Source organism: Colletotrichum abscissum, assembly GCF_030869225.1.
Source record: "Colletotrichum abscissum strain IMI 504890 chromosome Unknown Scaffold_47.1, whole genome shotgun sequence".
NCBI lineage: Eukaryota > Fungi > Ascomycota > Sordariomycetes > Glomerellales > Glomerellaceae > Colletotrichum > Colletotrichum abscissum.
Genome location: NW_026850398.1, coordinates 55,680 through 73,270, shown reverse-complemented (window position 1 = coordinate 73,270; position 17,591 = coordinate 55,680). Strand labels below are relative to the sequence as shown.

The window sequence follows — 17,591 nt, the reverse complement described above, 5'->3', positions numbered from 1 at the left end:
CTACGCAGCCAGCGTCCTTACCTTCTCAAATGGCTTCTGCTCATCAATCTCTTCTTCGCTAAACCAAGTTCCATGCAATCCGTACGGTACACGCTGCGGCAACTTGATCCGAGCCACAACCCCCTTCATTTCTTTCGCGTCAATTATCCACAACTCGCTCGCGGCCTCGGGCACACATTCACCCTGTTCATCGAGCTGATCTTCATTAAACACGTATGTCAACAACCAACCGTCGTCCTCGGAGTCTGGTTCACGCCGAGGCACAAATCTTGGCTCTTGCGCATACCACCCGACGGGCATTCGGAAGAGCTTGATAGGGTCTTGAGGATCCTGGCTCTCCATGACCTGGGCAATGCTACGTGTATCGACACAGCCTTTCACCGGCTGTGGTGGTTGTGCGACGCCTCTTGCTATCAGTGTTCGAACGTCGAACTTGGCCAAGTGGTCGATCTTTGCAGCTTTGCCAAGGGCAACTGTATAAGATGCCTCGCCGGTTGAGCATCCGTAAACGTATCGAGCTTCCTGCATTGAGTACGCTGGTGCGACGGATGGAAACTCCAAGGAAATGGCCGATAGAGCCCACTGGTGTCTGATGTTGTATTGGATCCCGGGGATGGCCGACAGTGGGAAACTGTAGTAATACAATCGGCACTGCTCCTCCTCAGCGTACTCAGGAGGCACCGGCTTCATCTCTGGCGTGGGAAGGTTGCCGGCGCTGAAAACCATGGATGCGGAAGTAAGCCGACAGGCCACGAGATTAACCGACACACGAGGACCGTTCACATCTGTCTGCGATGAAATCGACTCCCAGCAGTTGGCGGTGTGAAAAATTGTGCACGGGTTGGTCTCGAACCATTGAACGGCATCCGGCTGGTGTCGTGGGAAGACTCCGAAGCGTGACCTGCCTGCCGAATCGTACGACAAGCTTGGGACTCCGCGAATCAGGTTCATGGTGTCCAGCGACAGCGGCAGGTCCATGATAACTGTGTGTTGTCTTGATACCCCAAAGTCGTGCATCATCTTAGGTGACTCGACTCCAGGAACCGGTAAGTCGAACACCGGAGAGCGGCCGGGCCCGGACTTTGTCGTCGCTGGCACGACGGAGTAACGCACAAATGGCTGGACGAAGGTCGCGTGGAACGTAATGAGCTCTTTCGTTACCGGATCAACTCGCGGATGAGCAGTGGTCCATTCTCGCATGAAGGATACGACACCTCTGCCCCCAAAGCCACTCTCGGTGCTTTGTCGCGGTTCGTTTTCTGCTGTCCTTCCGTTGAACCAACCAATAGTCTCCAAGCTCGGCAACGCGAATCTGAGAGGGGGGCCGCTTTCACACGTTGCCAATGCTCTCCCATTGTGAAATAGGACACTGGTGTTGGCGACGCTGATCTTTTTGATAGGACGACCGAAACCTGGGAGTCGCGAGAGGACTACCAGGAACACGGTTCGGAAAACCTCGAAGAGGATGCGAAACATGCTCACGGCAGGATTCACCAGTGTCGCAATACTTGGAACTACTGGTCGCCGCAGGTATTTGTTGGTTTTTGCGTGGCAGTAGACGTCGGTCAACAGGTATTGGTTGACAAATTCCGGCTGGACCAAAGTGTTCTTTTCACCTGCCCGGCGGAATAGAACACCACTAAGCATGCCATCCCCATCGAACCAGTGCGCCGCTCGGCTCGCATCATCGTTCGTCACCGGGTTGCCTCCATTGCGGACATACTGGCCTCCTGCTAGATCAGAAGGGATCGTGCCCTCATGGCTGCAGGGAGTCAAGGGGAGGCAGGATTGAATCGGCGCAAAGTTCCCTGACAGGTAACTACGCGAGGAAGCAGTCAGAGATCAGCTATGAGTAAAAGGGCTAAGCAATATGGACTCACGGATGACGAGCATTCTCGTCTCCCCGACATTCGTCTGTCATCTTCGCGTGTAGAGCAGACGTTGCCTAGCCAAGGTACATGCGATATTGTCTGTCAAGAACATGTAGGCTCAACTTCGGCGATGAAAGGCAATGTCGAGTTGTCAATAACGACCGGTCGACTCAGACAGCAGGTCTGAAATGTCTTTTGTGAAGCTGACTAGAGTTCAGGGACGGCTGTCGTACTTCAGAATTCCAGGCACAGTTGAAGGTGGGTTGTATCGCCTGGCCGACGTTGCCCGGGATGGTTTCCTGATTGCGCTCGAACATTGGACCACCATTCCCATCCGTGCTCGAACTGCCGACAGACTGCCCATCAATTGATTCTGGCTTGATGACGACATCAGACGACGAGGAACTCGGAAGTTCGGAAGTGCTTATGACCTTTCTCCTCTCTAGTGTGCGGTCCAGGTCGTCTACGCAAATAGTTTCGGATCCGGTTTGAGTTGGACGCGTGGAGACATGCCGCAAGCTTGCCTTTGCTCACGCCCTGCTACAGCTATGGTAATCAGTCAACGGAATGCGATTCCCAATGCCTCCATAACACATGCGGCCGCCAACTCGTCAAAGAGGCTTCGCGTGTAAGTTCGGCTCGAAAAGATCTGCAACTTAGTGCGAACCACGACTGTGCAGCACATGGTCACCAGACCTGTTTTGACACAAGGGTGGCAGGCATCGTGGACATGAGACAGATCGCGCACACAGCTTGGCGATCGGCAAACCAAGCAGAAGCCAAATTTGTTTTCTTCCTTATGGCTGCCTCTAGAATAAAGCTAATGATGTCTTGCCAGCCGTTGGAGCGTTAGCCTGAAGAAAAGCTGGACGGGCTAGACCTACTATCCCGTCTGCTGCCAAGTCTTTCGGGCTTTGCGCTGCAGACATCAAATCACTTGCCGGCGCTAGCTCCGGCTTAGTGGGGCCGGGAATACCACTCGGCAGCTTCCGGCCTAGAAACCGGCAAAAGTGGTGACTTCATCGACCTCCAATCCTTTCTTGTTGCGCCAACCGCCTTACGTGCCTACGTCGGAAGTTTGTCACAATCGCACTACTTCGAGGCGAAGAAAAAAAAACTATTTTCAAATCATTCCCCAGTCGCACTGAGTGAATTACTTTGAAGAGGGGTCGTTTTCGTTCTGGCGCGGAGCAACTCTCCGCTTCAAGTCTGACAACCAGGGTTACAGCCTCCTGCCGTCATGGACTCGTCAAGGATTTGCGCGGGGAGAGAGTTTACAACTCATTTGATCTCATTCGCCTGACCCCGCTTCTAGGCTGAAGGACGAGTGGCAGAATCCCTTTGCGTTGCAGTCGTTTCTGGACGGTTGACACTGTTGACAGGGACGGCTCGAGCTTGGAATACCATAGCGCCCGTCTTGGCCCAATAACCGGTGCTAGCCTAGTCTCACCTGCGAGGGTGTCGCGCTGTTTGGGCTACGGCGAAGCTACTCTTCCATCGCGATGGTGTCCTCGCGTCGACGACTAGCCTATCGTCTACAACTTGCGGTAGGTTGGTGTTTCGAGTCTAAACGTCATCCAGAGCTCATGGAAATCTCAATACCACCTATCCCCTCTTCGTCTGGGTGAAGTCATCCGACATGGCTAGATGCGGATCACCCGGCAGGGGCTTTTGGGATCGCGTTAGCTCGGGCCTAAATCTGATGTTGGCCGAGGACAACAGATGAAGATATATGGCATGTAGCAGCCCCCTCACTATATGGATAGGAGAATAGGAAGCAGCATCAAAACATTTCCTGGCATACTCAACCAGTAGCTCTTTCCTCGAAATCTCCCGCCAGCTTGTAATTGACACAGAAAACCGAGCTGCGAACAACACTCACAATGGCGAACGATGCTCTCAACACCAACTCCCGCGTTGGCCAACAAGCCGACCTGGGCATCTCAGCCCGTGCTTCGGACTGGTACTTTGCCGTCTGCGCGATTATGGCGTTTTCCACACTCGTTTTTCTTGGAATGGGTTTTACCAAGCGAGAGACGCACCGTCTCTTCCACTACATCACCGCCACGATTACCTTTGTCGCTTGCATAGCGTACTTCTCCATGGGCGCCGGGCTGGGCCAGGTCCCCATCCAGGTTGAATTCCCCCGCAACAACAGCCAAGTTGGCGGCGCCGGCACACGCGAGATCTACTACGTGCGATACATCGACTGGTTCATCACCACCCCGCTGCTGCTATTGGACCTGCTTCTCACTGCCGGTATGCCCTGGCCTAGCATTATGATTGCCCTCCTCGCCGACGAGATCATGGTTGTCACGGGCTTGGTCGGTGCCCTCACGAGCACCAGCTACAAGTGGGGTTACTGGGTGTTTGGCATGTTTGCCTTCTTCTACGTCGTTTACGCGCTTGTGATCGACGGACGGAAGCACGCTGGTGCGCTGGGCGGGCAGGTGAGCTCCACGTATCGCAACTGCGGTGTTCTCACCATTTTCTTGTGGTTCCTGTACCCCATTGCCTGGGGCGTCTCTGAGGGCGGTAACCTAATTCACCCCGACTCTGAGGCTGTCTTCTATGGTATTCTGGATGTTCTTGCGAAGCCCGGCTTCGGATTCCTCCTGCTCTGGGGGCACAGGAACATTGATCCCACCGCTCTGGGACTGCACATCCGCGAGCCTGGCCAGCCTAAGAACCGCCCTGTCGGCAGCCACGACGGAGACCACGGACATATTGGAGGTGCGGGGCCTAGCAACGGCTTGTAATGCCACTGCGTTATCGCAGTCATTAATTCGGCGGTACGGAAAGGTCTCGGTCTTGAAGAGAGCTGGGTGCATTGCATCTACCTATCAGGGTAGCCATGGGGGTTGGAAAAGTTCCTTGGATCTTTGCTAAACATGGGATTATGTTTCTTATTATGGATGGACGTTGGATCAATGCGGTTCACTCGCGGGCGCTTATATGCGTTGGCTTAATATCTGATCATGTAATGTTCATAGGAGTTGTTGTATGTAGGGAATTTCGTTTATACCCATAATCTAAGCGGCCGACTTCGATGTGACTGTAGTATTTAGCGGCACGCAATTACCTGGCGATTTGCCCGGCGATGGGCCTCTGAATGATCTTCTCAAAATTTGCATGTTAGCAGGACGCCAGGTAGACAGAAAGCCTTCGTCTTGGTAAGTGAGAGAGCGCGACCAACCTCCCACTGTGCATAAATGGGAATTCGTTTGGAGTTCTGAAGTGATGATCCCGTTTCATCTACGAACTAGGTAGGCAACTCACCTCAGGTGAATCAAGCTTTGCGGGGTAAAAAAAGGCTGGCTGTAAGTCAAAAATGCTGCACCTCACGAGGACTCGGGACTTAACTCTGAAAAAGGAGGTCCGGGGCAATGGAATCTCCGAGCAAAACCATAGCCTTGAATACGGCTTGCTGAATCTTAAAACTTTATTGTGACAAGACGTGCCGTATCATAGCCATCTGAAGATTGAGAAAAGTAGCTGAGTACGACAATTCCATGTGTTGTTTTTGAATCTTTTCGACGATGCTTTCCATGCTGGATTCACATTCTGTGAAAATGCATGTGGATTTAGAAAAGCTGAGAAGGCTGATGAGTTTCGAAAGCGTCCTATATTACCTAAAGTACAGAAATAGAAAAGTTGTAATCTAAGAAATTAGAGCTCCGGAGCTTTCTTTGATTATATTGTAAAAGGCCAGAGTAATCTCAGATCTGCGAATACATTGATGTAGCCCAGTCAGAAATAGTAAAACATACAGAACGCCGCCACCCTTTTTTCTTCTTTCCTTTTTCCAAGACACGATCGGTATGTCTGTTGGTGCGCCTGTACGGCAGTGGAAGATGCTGCTTCTTATGATTTATCGTACTATTACAAGACTCAATTGATTTCATCACTATCCTCATGGGACTGTGAACACTTGGTGATAAAAATTACGAGACTTCCGCAAAGGGTGGGTTATCTAAGCATCTATGATACGTAGATTGTGGAAAAAAGCTTCAGAGGACTAGAAGCCTGGCTGTCCGGTTTGGATTTGTATCTACTGAACTAAGGATTTCACGTCTGCGCGAGGTAGAATCAGAACCTCTCGCTTCTTCAGGCCACAGTCTCCTAGCGCTTTTCTCTATTCTTGTTTTGCTTTCTTCTTCTTTTTCTTTCACGGATTTCGCATTTCGAGATTCATGTCGAAATTCATCCCCGCCCAGAAGCTATCATCCATGAAACTCAGACCATTCTGCTCGCCAAGTTCACCGATAGAATCCGCCAGAGCGAATTGCGTGTTGAAAGCCGACTCCGATCCGCCGTGACTCAGCAACGCCCCCTGGAGCGTCTGGTCCGCCGCGCTGGACTCGTCCCACGTGAAGTCTTGGTCAATCATGTTGATCAAGGGACACAGGCTCTGCTCTAGCGTCGGCTGCGGCTGCGTAGAACTTGATACTGCACCATTGGTGTTGCTTTCTACCACCGCCGCCGATGCCGGTGCCGTTGGATCCGGATCCGGGTCCTTGCGGGCATCTTGCTCCTGCAGGATGGAGTTTGGCATCCGCTCCGGGTATTTCTGGTGCAGGTACTTGATCAGATCGGACCGCATCTTCGCGGCAGGACGCCAGGAGATGCCCAGCTCCGCCAGGACCTCCAGGCACGCTTCAATGTAGACGGTACAACACGGCCTTCCCGTATTCGCAAATTCCGGGTCAGGGCTCGCGTACTGAATAAGCACCAGCGCTGCGGTGAGCGTGCAGTGCGTCGCGGTGATAGGGCTCCGCCGGAACGAGCCAAAGACCTGGCGGTACTTTTTGCCGGCGTGGCAGATACGTTTGGCCGACTCGATGCAGAGGACCTCTGCGCGTTTAGCCGTGTCTGTTTTAAGGGCCGGGGGCGTGTCTTTGGATTTGAGGAGGAAGGGCTTGAAGAGGAGGATGCAGCAGGTGTGGTAGACCATGTGGAGGGTGTAGACTTGGGGCAGGTCGTTGTGTTTGTCGATGCGGAGGTCAGCGGGGAGTTCGTAGAACCAGGTTTTGAGCTCGAGGGTGCAGGATTGGAGGAAGGATTTCCTTTGCGGGCCTTTGTAGAGTGGTTTTGGGGCGTATCTGAGGGGTTTGTTAGTTGCGTGTTCACCAAAAAGGGGAGAGATTGTGTGGGTGAAAGGGAAGCTGACGTACAGAGCCAGGAGGATGTTCTCAAGGATTCGACAGAGGCCTATTAGACCGCGGTGTACGAGGACCTTTTTATTGCATCTGTCTACGTCGCATGAGTCGTTTGTTGCTGCAGCACTCATTTGTTCCGGTGTGTATGTTGACGGTAAATGGACAGCGCCTTGGACATCCTGCATCACAATGTCAGTACAGACAGTACTCTCATAGACGTTTGAACATGCGACATAGCGGAATAGATCTTACCAAAAGACTACAGACTCGCCCCGTGTATATGGCGGCAAGTTTGTCGTCACAGTATAGGGCCCAATAAATCTGTCGTCTCAACTCTACTTCTTCGTTGGACATGTGGCACGTGCCAGACAACGACGACGCGTCAAGGTTGAGTCCCATGTCAAGAGCTAGTCGATTTGCCATTCCTTGGTGTAGCCATCCGGCAGCATCGCATCCGTAGGACTATTTGTAGTGAGCATAGGAAACTTGGCAATTAGTTCCATCCATAAACATACCACATAGACCCCGACCAAAATGGACATTGACTGAATTGTCGTGATGTTCGGTCGTTTCATGTCATAATGTAAAAGGACTTCAGCTTTCTGGAGAAAGACTTTGCCGGCCGAGTTTTGGTCGTCTGGGATGGAACGGGTGTCGGTCCTATCGGAGTAGCGTGATCCCAGAGCAAGTATACAGTTGAGTAAACAAGGACTAAAGAAGCGACCCCGCGTTCTCATACTCTCTCTGAATAGCTTCTCATCAACCACTTGGCACCAGGGGTTTTGATACTCAAAGAACAAGTCTATCAGTTCTGTAGTAAGATCATCCGGGTAGACGTCTGCCTCCAGAGGAAGGATGTAACGGTTAGTCTCCGTGGACTTGGATGTCAATGGGCTGCCATGATCGTCAGACTCGGGCGTAGATTCTAGAGACTTGTCAATAACCAACCCAGCCGGGGATAATAATAAGCGATACGCACCACTCTGGAACTCTAAGCGGCCGCTCGCCGGGCCGAAGTATCGCATCTCTCCATCCTGATCATAGTTCACCGATTCATCCAGGGAGAGAGCTCCTTCAAAGGTGGCACATAGGTCGTCAAAAGCCGAAACGCTGAGTCCAGCATCGCTACCGGTTGCTAAAGTGCTGGCGATGGACGGTAGCTGTGGTGCTGATCCGGTGGCCGAGAGCTGGGCGACGGCAGCCTCGACATCGATGGTGTGGGACTGCAACACGGCTTCCAGGAGGTCGATCCGGTTTCTCAAAAGTTGTACGTATGTCTTTGAAGCAGGCTTACGGCCGTCCTCTTCACTCCTATAGAGACAATTGATGGCACGTTCGGAACATCGGCCACAAATGGGCCGCAGTCCATCACACTAAAAGTTGGCACCTTTCAGTCAGCATCATAGACTTTTAGCCAGACCATCAGCCCATTGTCTATACGAGTATCGCAATGCGTGTGTAGCCTGAACTCAGCCGTCAAAAAGGTGTGGGCTGATAGAATGGAAGGAAAATATATTCCACCCACCTTTGCCCTTCGGCGCCGACACTCCTCGCACGCCTTTGACGTGTACCTGCGCTTCGGTTGGCTTGCGGCCCGCTCCGACGACGCTTGGGGCATAGCAGCGAAGGAGAGGAGACACAAATAAGATGGGCAAGGGTCCTCCACCACGGATGATATAATCCTTTCTGATTCAGTCCGGGGACACCTTCGATTTTGGTTCAATGAGGAAAGTCGGACGCACAACGGTTGACACTTGGTAGTAATAGTTCGCAATTTCTCTTGCCCGATAACCACGGCACTGAGATGGTCAAGGATGGGGCCAATCACATGGACTTGAATCAATGGATGACTAAGGAGCGGGGGAGGAATTCATATTCCGCCCTATGCGTCATGGCACCAATATCTTTTCATGACTTTTGAGCTAGAATTTCGTTGACAAAGAATTGAATTCCATTTCTTACAAGCCAAATCATGGTGTTGCTATAGAGAAACCCTCCCGTTTCCAGAGGCTCCGATGCTACCATTGAGGTTTTGCAAGATCGGCTACACTGTGATGGCTTCCAACTCCTGTCTGGAAGTGTATCCGGACGCTTTGATCACGCCGGGTGGGGCCGCGACGAGTAGGGAATCTTCATGGAGTTCTCCTGGTAAGATGCAAGTAAAATCCTGTAAGATCTGTATGTTGAGATAAATACACGGGAAGCTCTGATTCTCCATGCTGGCTTGGAAGATGCGATAGCGAGAAAATGACTGCCTAGACAAGAGACATGAAGTCCCCAGTCCGAGAATAAGGCCACCTCCGGCCTTGGCCCGGAGATCAGATCGCGTAAGACCCAAAATAGAAGTCAGATAAGATCCCCGTGCGGATCAACACCGTGTCGGTTCATCTTATGCCGGGCCACCGACTTGATTACTCCCGTCTTTGTGAGGGAAGGATTTCAATGCTCCTGGAATTTTCTGACGGTCTGATTTGTCGCCAGTCTCAAATTCTCGGTGCGCATGAACGGAAGGCGAGCTGAAGTGAAGGATTACCGGACCTCTGACGAACATGAAGGCTCTATCGCGTTCCTGATTCTCCAAAGCGCACAAGAGCATAACCTGGACCCCTACCTTGGAGCGCATGCTGAGCGCATATTGACGACGCGGCTCAGCCAAGGACACCGATACTCGATCGCAACGCCCCAAAATCGACATTCGCTTTTACAGCAACAACAAGGTGCAACCGTCGACGCCATGACCGAGAGACACGGACAGACAGCGGGTCTGCGTTTTAGCGCGCCTGGAACGCACCGACGACACCTCAAGCACACCCTCGGCGCAGCGAACTAGCCATATTGTCGATCATCACAACGCCTGGCCTTACGTAGACACTCAGACGGTTGGTTTGAAGACTGGGTTAGGAGGTAGTTGATTGGGTGTATTCTCGAAGTCCTCGGGGGGAAACGCTTACTTGCAGAGACTTGATAAGTGTAATCCCGACCTGCGACGATCCCTCCCTGATGGCTGTCAACGGCTTACGCCGCAAAGGGGATTTTCTTTCACTAGATCATGTCTTCTTCGACAATGAGACAATCCTGAGGATATTTTAAGCCTCACATTGGCTTCAATGTAATCTGTCGTGGATGATCTTGCAAGTGCAGGTCTCACTAAGTTGTGGTTGGGACGAAACTAGGGGTTTTGATGAGCTCCAGAAACCTCCAAGCTTGCGCAGGTGCCAAGTAGGGCTACAGCTCGAGTGCGCAGGCCGTGTGATGGGAATGCGGAGACTGCTCTCCAGAGACACGCGTAACTACAACTCTTATGCAACAAGATGCATGTCTCGGACGAACACCTGGGTGATGGGCATGTCTCACGCAGCATTCGGGAAGGTGGTAGGAGCTTCGCGACCAAAGCTTCGGGACCAAACGCAAACAGCGAGAGCTACCGCAGCTGGGTCAAGGTTCGAGAGACATGGTTTTTGGACTGAAACATTTCCAAGAAAACATTTCAAAGAAAACATTTCAAAGAAAACATGTCCATCGAGATAATTGTTCACTGTTTCTTCTCTCAACGCCACATGTCTATCCTACCAACCCAAATCCTTCTGTTTTCGTACCAATATCGAGAGTCTGTTAATCTTACCTGCGTTAACTAGAGCCCCCCACGGACTTCTCCACGGATGCCCGCCTTCTCTTCCCCTGGGCCCCTGAAAGAACAAACAAAACCCGAGCCCATTAGCGTGCAGCATCGAGGTCTCCTAGCGTCATGCTTCAACGTCCGGCTCGGCGGGAGCACGGTCGGGGCACGGCCGGCCCGGTGCCACTTAGCCTCCCTACTTGCGTCTCCTGCTACTTGCCCCCCGCGAACCATACCGTCCTGAACCGTCAGCGGCGCAACGGTCAGTTCACTCTTTCCATGGGGCTCCGATGGTTGGATTCAGAGTTAAGGATGAAGAAAGTATAGGGGGGAGAAGGGGGGCAGACGGTGTTGCATGGTATGGAAACCTCCAACCGTCCGAAATGATTGAGTTTGTTGCCCGCCTGAGCGAGGGGGAAAGAGAGACATCTATAAGAAGGTTCCTGCTTGCCTTTGGTCATCGTGCATTGCCAGCCTCGCCATTCATTACATACTTCAGCCAGGACTAATCATACTCACTTCTTCACGATACCTCGATCTTTCAAACCCCCACCAAAATGCCTTCCACCGTCGTCTCTACCCCCGTGCCCGCCGGCGTCGACCGCAACGCCGTCCTCTCCGCCATCCACAACCACGACCTGATGGTCAAGACCCTCTGCCCGGCTCTCATCTCCTACAACCTCGAGTCCGGCTCCGTCGGCGTCGGCCAGTCCGCCACCTACTCCGTCACTGACAAGAAGCCCATCGGCCAAACCACTTACCAGCTCACCATCACCAACCTCGAGGACGGCGTCGACACCCTCGTCAACGCTAAGCCCCCCGTCGGAACTCTCGTCATCAACGGCAGGTGGCGCATCGTCAACGAGGCTGCCGGTCTCATCCTCCGCGAGGAGGTCGACATCGAGGCCAACATGCTCATGAAGAAGATGGCCAAGGGCAACGTCGAGAAGACCCACCCCGAGCAGCACGCTGCTCTTCTGGTCCAGGCTGGCAAGGCATAAATGATGTATCAAAGCGACTATACCCCACTGGCTGAGTTCATCGCCTTTGGAACCCGCGCGGTGTGATTGGCGTTCAACGGATCCTGGGATCTTGTGATGAGATTACCTCTGGTACAATAATGGGAATATGACATTTTGGGATACTATAATATTTGCTCTCACATGTGGAGCTTCTTAGAATCTTGTGTGCCGTACCTTCGTGACTCGACCATTCCTCATGACGTAAGTTGGCGAGAACTGCTCTGAATTCACCCGCTCAAAACTTAAGCCTTCGAAGCTTCATCGGGAACGTGAGCGACGACCTCAATCTCGACCCGCATATCGTCCTCCCCGAGCCTCGATACTCCCACGCACGTCCAAATCGGCTTGTGGTGCGGCATCCACTTTCTAAAATTCCGTACCATGGCTGCCAAAGCTTCGTCATTAATCGGCACATGGTATGAGTTGACTCGGAACACCTGTTCCCAGCCTGCTCCACCGGCATCCTTGAGATTGAGATCCACGTTGGCGAATGCTTGATCGATTTGGGCGTTAATTTCCTTGTAAAACTCGCCCGTTTTGGGATCCCATCCGCCTGAGTTATTGTGTCAAGTTGTGTTTGGATTTGAGACGACTATTGGCAGCGACATACCTTGACCAGAGCACTCAATGCGGTCGCCAATCTTCACTGCCTGGTTGTAGCTGAAACCCGCGAGATTTCTCTGGCCTACGCCGTCATAGGAATAATACTTGAGATGAGACATGTCGGCAATGTTCTTTTGGGCCGTTAAAGGATTGAGACGTGGTGACTAGGCTTTGGCTGACAGAGAATCAGTACACGTAATGGCAGCGGCCTTGAGTTACGTCCTTGCGATTCGACAGTTTTTATATAAGAATGGAGGCAGTTTGCGCAATCAATAAACCTCGACGTCATATAAAGACAGCGGAATCTATATTCCTCTACATGCGGAGCACCTTGGACTAAGGTAGCGCCTGACTCGAGCCGACCCGATTACCTATGCGGGGCTCTTCCGACTACAGAGTAAACACATCTAACTTCGGAACCTTTCTACTTTAAATGCTTTGTAACAGTTCCAAACAGGCTCTCCCATTTATCATCATTGTGGAAGTTGATTACTTGTTCCGCGATGTTACACACAAGTATGTCTGCATCCCCAATTTCTCTACTCAAAAGGCAACATTTTCTGTGTGTGTATGAAATATCCCTTTCTTAGAGACACGATACTTTATGATAGAGGGTTGAACCTCGCCTAAAATACTGCTTGACTAAATACACTTGTTGAAAAGTGCAGTCGGATCAAAGCTAACAGAGTACAAAACCAAAGACAAGTCAAAAGTCAAACACAGACAGAGCAGACCAAGTCAAAACTAAAGCAGAGACGAACGACTTTTGAGTCTCCATCTACACGCCATCATCGCGTTTACAGCAGAATTACCCCTCACCGGGCATACTGCTAGTTCTCATCCCTTCACTCACTCACCCTTGCCAAGCAGAACCAAGTTAGCCACGTTCATCGCGGCCATGATGACCCAAACCAAGACCGCAAAGCCAGCAGTGTACCACGAATTCGCCATCTTGACGGTGCCGTCCGTAGGGATTGCTGTGGACTCTTCCTCGTCAGTCCCTGCACTACCGACCCTGAATCGGGCGCTGCCGCCCGGTCCATCTCGGACCGTCATGAACTTGTCTCTGCAAGTGAAGTAAATCAATGGCGCAGTAACAAACGGCAGAACGACACTAAGCACGACCTGCGAAGCATTCAATGCTTCGCTGACGCCCTTTCGCCCAACAGCGCCGGCAATAACAATGCTCGGCGTAACGCTGATACTCCGCGTCGCCAGGCGTCGCAGCCAAGGACGGACTTTCCAGTTCAGTGCACCCTCACTGACCATCTGCCCAGCAATGGTACACACGATACCCGCCGAGACGCCAGAGAGAAGCAGCGCGAGAGCGAATATGGTGCCCGCCGCCTTGGAGATGGAGTCCGTGAGGAGTTGGTGGATGCTAAAGATGTCGGCGTCCGGTGCTTCGGGATTCCCGTACAGGGAGACGCCCGCGACGATTAGGATGGCTGAGTTGACGAAGAGGGCGAAGGTGAAGAGGGAGATGCTCAGCTCGGCGGTCGAGGTTTTGAGGGAGTGTTTGATCGCTTTGGCGGAGGGCACGTAGTAGCCTTTATCAATGCTATCGCCGTTGAGGTCGACTTCATCCATTTCGGGGGGTAGGAGGTTGTGTTTTGTATCGTATTCTCGGAGGCGGGCTTGGACGATGCCAGAGCCGAGGTAGAGGCTGTGCGGCATGACTGTTGCGCCCAGGATCCCGCAGGCTTGGTATAAACTGCGTGCTGTCAGTAAGCCTGTTCTGGAGGAAAGGAGGTGGAGGGGATTACCCTTGAGACTCGACAACGGCACGCGATGGCAGATACCCCTGAAAGACTTCCCCAACCGGCGTATCCTTGATGAGGGAGAGCTGGATGCAGAAGCAGACGACCACGGCCAGCACCAGGCCGATGATGAAGTACTCAAAGATTCGCAGGCCTCTCATAGATCCGTGGGGCCGGTAAAAGATGAGAATGATCATGACGTCCAAGATGGAGATTGCGCATCCTGCAACGAGAGGTATGGCTGGCACAAGCAGGTTCAGACCAATCGCGAAGCCAATCACCTGCCCAGCCGCATCACTTTAGTAAACTGAGGCCTTGGAGACGGAGACATAGCAAGTATCGACTACACTCACCTCGGCAATATCTGTTGCGATGATAGCAACCTCTGCGAATACGTAGAGGACGTAGTTCATCCATCGCGGCAAGAAGGCCCGACATGCTTCAGCCAGGTTGAGCCCCGTGACGGTACCAAGCTTGATACAGAGGCTCTGGAGGAAGATGGCAAAGAGGTTGGACAAGAGTACGACAAAGAGCAACCTGAAACGGTAGCTTGCTCCTGCAGCGACGTCTGTTGAATAATTTCCGGGGTCGACTGTGAAAGGTGAGGAAGGCTGTTAGTCAAGTTCACTACTTTTCGCGGGTATCCACGGAAGGAGAGAGCCAGGAAGAATCTTACTATACGCAACAGCAATCATGAACCCGGGCCCGATAAACGAGCCAAACTTCACAATGGCCTTCTTCAACCGACCGTACAAGGCCTGATGAATCTTGGGCGTGTCTCCTCCATCATCAGGGGGAAGTTGACGTGAGTGAAGGTTAGGGAGAGGGGTCGCGGGGACCTCCTCTCCCTCGGGTAGACCAAGTCCATTAGACTTGGTCGTCGCGGCCGCAGCCGCGGGGCCGGAGCCGCCTTTGCCCCAATCCACATCGTCATAGGACCGCGATATATCCTCGTCGCCCGTCCCGGATTCCCCCGCCAGCGATAGGCCCTTGCCATCCTCCCCTGGCTCTAGGGCCCTGGCGTTGACAATGCCGTTGAGGTCTTGGTTGGTGGTCAAGTCATTGGACAGATCATTCGGGCTCTGGTTGTAGCCCTCCCCTTCGTAGGGTTCGTCTGTACGAGATGGACGATTCATTGTTTCGCTGCACTGTACTCTAAAGCAAAGGGCTAAGGAAAGAAAGGCGTGAATGACTTCATGACACGCGTTGTCGTCAAATCTAGGGTTGTCGGCTAAGCGGCTACTCAAAACCCATGACTAATCACAAGACACACCTAGCGGGCCCGTCTAGTTTAACGTCGGCTATTGTTGCCATTATCTACAAAGATGCATAGAGAATGGTATTCACTCATTTTCTCTCGATACTCATCATTGTTTGATAGCAGAAGCCGCCACAAGATGAAAAAGTGGTTGTTTCCTAAAGCGGCAAGTACGCTATGCAGTCCACTTTTGCCAAGCAGCCAAGCAGACTAGAGAATTCAAGGTTGCATGCAGTCCAATACTCCAAGTGACCAGAAGCTCGGGACTTTATAACGGTTACAAACGTTTCTAGATCTTGCATATATTGCCTCTCTATAGAAGAGAAGAAGCTCGTTGTACTTCAGATTGATTTGCGGCTTTTTGACTTTCATTTCGGGACCGTGAGAGGAAGGGATTGACAAAACTATGGATGATGAGCATAGACATGTATATCGATACGTCAAGTTGCATGCGAATGGACGACTACCTACGAGGTTACAATACTACAGTCAAATACGGCAGAATGCATCGTTCTGCATACGTATTGACTAAATTTACAAGGACTTGCCTCGCCCAGCACTAGATATAGCATATTTCTGCAGAGCATTCTGTCATGCGTTGTAGAGTCGCAGACCCGGCTCCTGATTTAATAGGCATGAGGCCCGTGATCACATTTCATCCGAGTCAACAAATGAAACTCGTGCAGGTAAATGCTTACAGGAACTTCGAATTGAAATTCCTACCTGAGTGACGGATGGCTCTCGTTTACGGATTCCGTTCCGTTTAGCATGCCGTGCAAGATGGGAATCAATCCTCTCGAGACCAACGGCACGGAAATGGTTCCAGCAGATCTATATCAAGTTCCTACGAATAGCTGGTCACAAAAGAGGAATCACTTTCATCGAACTTGGTCGTTCCGACATCAAGTTCAGAGTAGCGAAAACCAGCCAAAAGTCGATAGACGAACTGTAGTACCAATGGCCTTTGTATCCTACAGGCTATGGCCGGCAAGCTGGCCACTCTGTCAACTGCTAAGATGGCTTCAATATGAACATGCGGGCTTTTGTAGGGGCAATAATAAATTAACTACTAATCTGATCGTATTTTCCTTATATCTACTACCTATAAACAATCTCAAAATAGAGCAGGACGAGGAGATTGGCTGCACTCGGATGTAGTGATACCATCCAGTAGGTAGTTCATAGAATGATTTTAAAACGCCTTTCGTTCCTCCACGCCAAATATCTTTCAACGAGTAAATACCTTGATAGGAAGTTTTCCATCCCGTTTGCACAATGCCAACATCAATCTAGCATCGTGCTATCTAGCAGGCGGGCCTCCTTAGCGAGATACTGTCAATGCTCCTAGCTATTTCTACGTAGGCCCCTTTGGATGAATATCGCAAGCTACCTTACATAGCGCTTTTGATCGTCGAAAGGGCAGCAATAGAATATGTGTTAAGTAGCAGGAGATTGATGTTAATAATTTGCCATGAACAGGCAAGTATACTGGGTTCTTCTCAGCTTATGGACGATGAACAGCGTGCTAGACTATCTCAAATTGCATTTTGTTAATATTGATTTTGCCTGTAACCACCTATCAACTCCCGTGCACTCATTTGGCGTTAGCTCATCGTCCCAACTGACCCAAATCTCATTCAGAATTCGTTGAGCTGACAGACCCTCCCAAGTCCACTTCTTGCGACCCACTCCAAGAATATAATACTTCCAAGCAGCAGACACCACGAGCCTCCTCCACGAACCCGCGTCCCGGAGCCGATCGCCGCTCTCGTAAGGCCGATCATTCCTCACATATCGTCAGCTGCCATCATCCCACCAACACACATACGAACACCCCCTTTACCTCATCTCGATGCTCATTCGGTCTTGCGGCGGCTAGAACCGCCAATGGCAGCCTTCTTCGAGCACCCTCTCCCCGACGTCTGACGTAGGCTCATCCTCTGCTATCAGGTCCCCTTCTCTACAACCGTCTCCGACTAGCTCTATGCCGATCCATAAGCTCGGTGGGAGCTTCGTGTAACGACCATCGCACAACGTCGCGCTTGTATGGCCTCGTGTAAAATGTCATACACCCTTCCACCCCCCTTCAATGCGTCCCAGAGCGTTTTTGACAAATTGTCGATAGAAATGCCTGGAATCGAGCCTTACTCGACAGAATATTTTCCTCGTGTGCAACTTTTTCCCGTCATACAAATTGTCCCGTAATACGAATCGATGGTGGGTGTTGTGGGCGACATCGGTAATCGGTGGCAAATGACGTCGGCGTGCTTTCGTTATGTTCGGAAGTTGGTGAGGGATCTTC

General features: G+C 51.6%; 7 protein-coding genes across 7 annotated transcripts; 3 read left to right on the top strand and 4 right to left on the bottom strand.

Annotated features, from left to right (window-relative positions):
• CABS01_13668 (retinal pigment epithelial membrane protein) lies at positions 1 to 1,921 on the bottom strand (the record flags this gene model as incomplete). The annotated part of the gene is made up of 2 exons (XM_060547010.1): positions 1 to 1,819; positions 1,881 to 1,921. The coding sequence occupies 2 exons, from the start codon at positions 1,919 to 1,921 to the stop codon at positions 1 to 3; spliced, it is 1,860 nt and encodes a 619-aa protein (XP_060394600.1).
• A 1,833-nt stretch (positions 1,922 to 3,754) lies between these two features.
• CABS01_13667 (bacteriorhodopsin) lies at positions 3,755 to 4,630 on the top strand (the record flags this gene model as incomplete). Its single annotated transcript, XM_060547009.1, has 1 exon — positions 3,755 to 4,630. The coding sequence occupies one exon, from the start codon at positions 3,755 to 3,757 to the stop codon at positions 4,628 to 4,630; it is 876 nt and encodes a 291-aa protein (XP_060394599.1).
• Positions 4,631 to 6,039: 1,409 nt separating this feature from the next.
• Positions 6,040 to 8,648, bottom strand: CABS01_13666 (uncharacterized protein; the record flags this gene model as incomplete). The annotated part of the gene is made up of 6 exons (XM_060547008.1): positions 6,040 to 6,973; positions 7,046 to 7,209; positions 7,283 to 7,492; positions 7,546 to 7,955; positions 8,010 to 8,403; positions 8,556 to 8,648. 6 exons carry the CDS (start codon positions 8,646 to 8,648, stop codon positions 6,040 to 6,042), a joined length of 2,205 nt encoding a protein of 734 aa, XP_060394598.1.
• Positions 8,649 to 9,530: 882 nt separating this feature from the next.
• Positions 9,531 to 9,860, top strand: CABS01_13665 (uncharacterized protein; the record flags this gene model as incomplete). Its single annotated transcript, XM_060547007.1, has 1 exon — positions 9,531 to 9,860. One exon carries the CDS (start codon positions 9,531 to 9,533, stop codon positions 9,858 to 9,860), a length of 330 nt encoding a protein of 109 aa, XP_060394597.1.
• Positions 9,861 to 11,203: 1,343 nt separating this feature from the next.
• CABS01_13664 (uncharacterized protein) lies at positions 11,204 to 11,647 on the top strand (the record flags this gene model as incomplete). The annotated part of the gene is made up of 1 exon (XM_060547006.1): positions 11,204 to 11,647. The coding sequence occupies one exon, from the start codon at positions 11,204 to 11,206 to the stop codon at positions 11,645 to 11,647; it is 444 nt and encodes a 147-aa protein (XP_060394596.1).
• Positions 11,648 to 11,910: 263 nt separating this feature from the next.
• CABS01_13663 (endoribonuclease L-PSP) lies at positions 11,911 to 12,390 on the bottom strand (the record flags this gene model as incomplete). Its single annotated transcript, XM_060547005.1, has 2 exons — positions 11,911 to 12,221; positions 12,279 to 12,390. The coding sequence occupies 2 exons, from the start codon at positions 12,388 to 12,390 to the stop codon at positions 11,911 to 11,913; spliced, it is 423 nt and encodes a 140-aa protein (XP_060394595.1).
• Positions 12,391 to 13,120: 730 nt separating this feature from the next.
• On the bottom strand, positions 13,121 to 15,167 carry CABS01_13662 (metal ion transporter metal ion transporter; the record flags this gene model as incomplete). The annotated part of the gene is made up of 4 exons (XM_060547004.1): positions 13,121 to 13,985; positions 14,038 to 14,312; positions 14,385 to 14,623; positions 14,708 to 15,167. 4 exons carry the CDS (start codon positions 15,165 to 15,167, stop codon positions 13,121 to 13,123), a joined length of 1,839 nt encoding a protein of 612 aa, XP_060394594.1.
• Between the last annotated feature and the right edge of the window lie 2,424 nt (positions 15,168 to 17,591).